General features: G+C 51.7%; 1 protein-coding gene and 1 long non-coding RNA gene across 2 annotated transcripts in view; both read left to right on the top strand.

Moving 5' to 3' along the window:
- Positions 1-205: 205 nt before the first annotated feature.
- LOC105550902 lies at positions 206-1,060 on the top strand. Its single transcript, XR_001007798.1, has one exon. It is a non-coding gene; the product is annotated as an uncharacterized LOC105550902 (long non-coding RNA).
- KCND2 (potassium channel, voltage gated Shal related subfamily D, member 2) overlaps positions 233-2,823 on the top strand; it is a 510,562-nt gene continuing 507,971 nt past the window's right edge. The window contains exon 1 of the mRNA XM_011995982.1: positions 233-2,314. Within this exon, the coding sequence (XP_011851372.1) occupies positions 1,200-2,314 (1,115 nt within the window). The 5' untranslated portion in view covers positions 233-1,199. The remainder of the gene's footprint in view (positions 2,315-2,823) is intronic.

Here is a 2,823-nt window from a genome sequence, read left to right as displayed (position 1 = left end):
CGCCCCGCACCGCGCTGGCCAGGTCCCCGCGACAGTGGCCCCGCAGTAAGTTGGCAGGAGCGAGTCCCCTCCGTTCTCGCCTCCCCCGCACCTTTTGAACTTGTTGCTGCTGCTCTGCTCGCCTGCGCCTGGCTTTTGGAAGGTGAAAAGGAGGAGGGAGGAACGGAGGGATGGGGGAAGGGGGAGAAGAGCTCGCTTGAGCTTTATTTATGCTCCCTCGGCGCATCGGATTCGGCTGCTCGCGAGCTGCTTTCTCTGCTCTTCCCTTTCCGGGTGCACGGCGAGGAGAAAGTCTCTATGCAACTCAGCCCCGGCGCGCGCTTGGCCAGGTATGTACTGCGGGCGCGGCGCGTTCTGCGCGGAAGCAGATGCTGCTGCCGCCACGGCGGCGGCGGCTGCCAGCTCCTGGGCTCTGTAACTGTCACACTGCACCTGAGCTGAACTTGAAAAGAGAGTGAAGGGGCGACTGGGCGAACGCTTTTGGCAGACACAGAGGGTGTTTGTAGACGTGGGGGAGGAGGATCTGTATTAACGCCCCCCACCGTACCCACTGCACATCACCTCCATCTCTGCAAATACAGCCCGAGGAGTAGAGGCAGCAGCAGCTGGACCCCCAAAGAGAGACGTGGGGCAGCGGCTGTGACCGTATCTCCTGAGCTACAACAACAGGTCGCCTTGTTGAGACTCCTTTGGCGGGAAGGGCTACTTGGAAAGGAAGGTTTGAAAGAGTGAGAAGGGTAGGTGGAAGGATTCCCTAATTCGTCGAAATAATTCTATTGGGTGACTCTCGTTCGTCTTCTCTATCCTACACTCCACATACTGACCCCATATTAACCAGACTGTGCCAGGGGAGAAATCAAAGACACCTGTTTGAAGAAACGACTGCACCTGTGTGCTTATTTGTGCCAGAGGGTGGCCTGGCCCACCTGCTGGAAGCGGTTTGGCTAGGTTCTGTTGGGGGCGATTGTTAAGACGTTGTATTTTGTTGTCATTACTCCAAACACCTGTCTTGGAGGGAAACTTGCCCTTCTGAGAACTGTGACTTTACCAGAAGCCCTATTTCGGAATAAGAGTGACACCTCTGGACCACGTTTCTCACTAGTACTTTGCTTGACTGGAGGAAGTGGGTGAGTTGTGGCTGCTTCGGTTGACCCATTGTAGACGCCTCGTCACCCTTCTTCCTTCCACTTCAAGGAGCCATGGCGGCGGGGGTAGCAGCGTGGCTGCCTTTTGCAAGGGCAGCGGCCATCGGGTGGATGCCTGTGGCCTCGGGGCCTATGCCGGCTCCCCCGAGGCAGGAGAGGAAAAGGACCCAAGATGCTCTCATTGTGCTGAATGTGAGTGGAACCCGCTTCCAGACGTGGCAGGACACCCTGGAACGTTACCCAGACACTCTACTGGGCAGTTCTGAGAGGGACTTTTTCTACCACCCAGAGACTCAGCAGTATTTCTTTGACCGTGACCCAGACATCTTCCGCCACATCCTGAATTTCTACCGCACTGGGAAGCTCCACTATCCTCGCCACGAGTGCATCTCTGCTTACGATGAAGAACTGGCCTTCTTTGGCCTCATCCCGGAAATCATCGGCGACTGCTGTTACGAGGAGTACAAGGATCGCAGGCGGGAGAACGCCGAGCGCCTACAGGACGACGCGGATACCGACACCACTGGAGAGAGCGCCTTGCCCACCATGACTGCAAGGCAGAGGGTCTGGCGGGCCTTCGAGAACCCCCACACCAGCACGATGGCCCTGGTGTTCTACTATGTCACGGGGTTTTTCATTGCCGTCTCTGTCATCGCGAATGTGGTGGAAACAGTGCCCTGCGGATCAAGCCCAGGTCACATTAAAGAACTGCCCTGTGGAGAGCGGTATGCGGTGGCCTTCTTCTGCTTGGACACGGCCTGCGTCATGATCTTCACAGTTGAGTATTTGCTTCGCCTGGCTGCAGCGCCTAGTCGTTACCGTTTTGTGCGTAGTGTCATGAGTATCATCGACGTGGTGGCCATCCTGCCTTATTACATTGGGCTGGTGATGACAGACAATGAGGACGTGAGCGGAGCCTTTGTCACGCTCCGAGTCTTCCGGGTGTTCAGGATCTTTAAATTTTCCCGCCACTCTCAAGGCCTGCGCATCCTGGGGTACACACTGAAGAGTTGTGCCTCAGAATTGGGCTTCTTGCTTTTCTCGCTCACCATGGCTATCATCATCTTCGCTACAGTTATGTTCTACGCAGAGAAGGGGTCTTCGGCCAGCAAGTTCACCAGCATCCCTGCAGCATTCTGGTATACCATCGTCACCATGACAACACTAGGGTAGGTGCCATAATGAGAAATGGGATGGAGGTTGGGTATGGGTGAGGCGATTGTGGACCCATTAAGATTACATGATAATTCGGGGAAATCATTTGGTTTCTTTCCTGAGTTTAGGAAAGCATTATCTAAATGGTTTGGCAAAACTCTTTTGATCTGTGAAATGGGTATAATACACAGGTTGAAGTGTTAAGGCATTGCTGGCAAATGTTGAGCATTGATGCCTGAAAGTGGTAAAGATACAAAGAAATTTTAGAATTCCTGAATATATGAAAGAGTAACAATATTTATATTAATATATAAAAATATGACAATGAAAAACAAAATCTATGCACTAATAAGGACACAAATATATACAATGTATATTGAAATTTCTAGAAAATGGTTCAATGCATTTAAATGAAAAGTTTCCAGGTATACTTGAACTATTATTTTCATATGAGTAGATACTTATGGTGTGCATTTTTCCTCTAAGAACCATAATTCTTATTTTACATCGTAAAACAGAGATT

This window comes from Mandrillus leucophaeus, unplaced genomic scaffold (genome assembly GCF_000951045.1).
Source record: "Mandrillus leucophaeus isolate KB7577 unplaced genomic scaffold, Mleu.le_1.0 Scaffold5, whole genome shotgun sequence".
In the NCBI taxonomy this organism is placed as follows: domain Eukaryota; kingdom Metazoa; phylum Chordata; class Mammalia; order Primates; family Cercopithecidae; genus Mandrillus; species Mandrillus leucophaeus.
The sequence above is the reverse complement of the archived record's forward strand: the minus strand, read 5'-3'. Positions and strand labels throughout refer to the sequence as shown.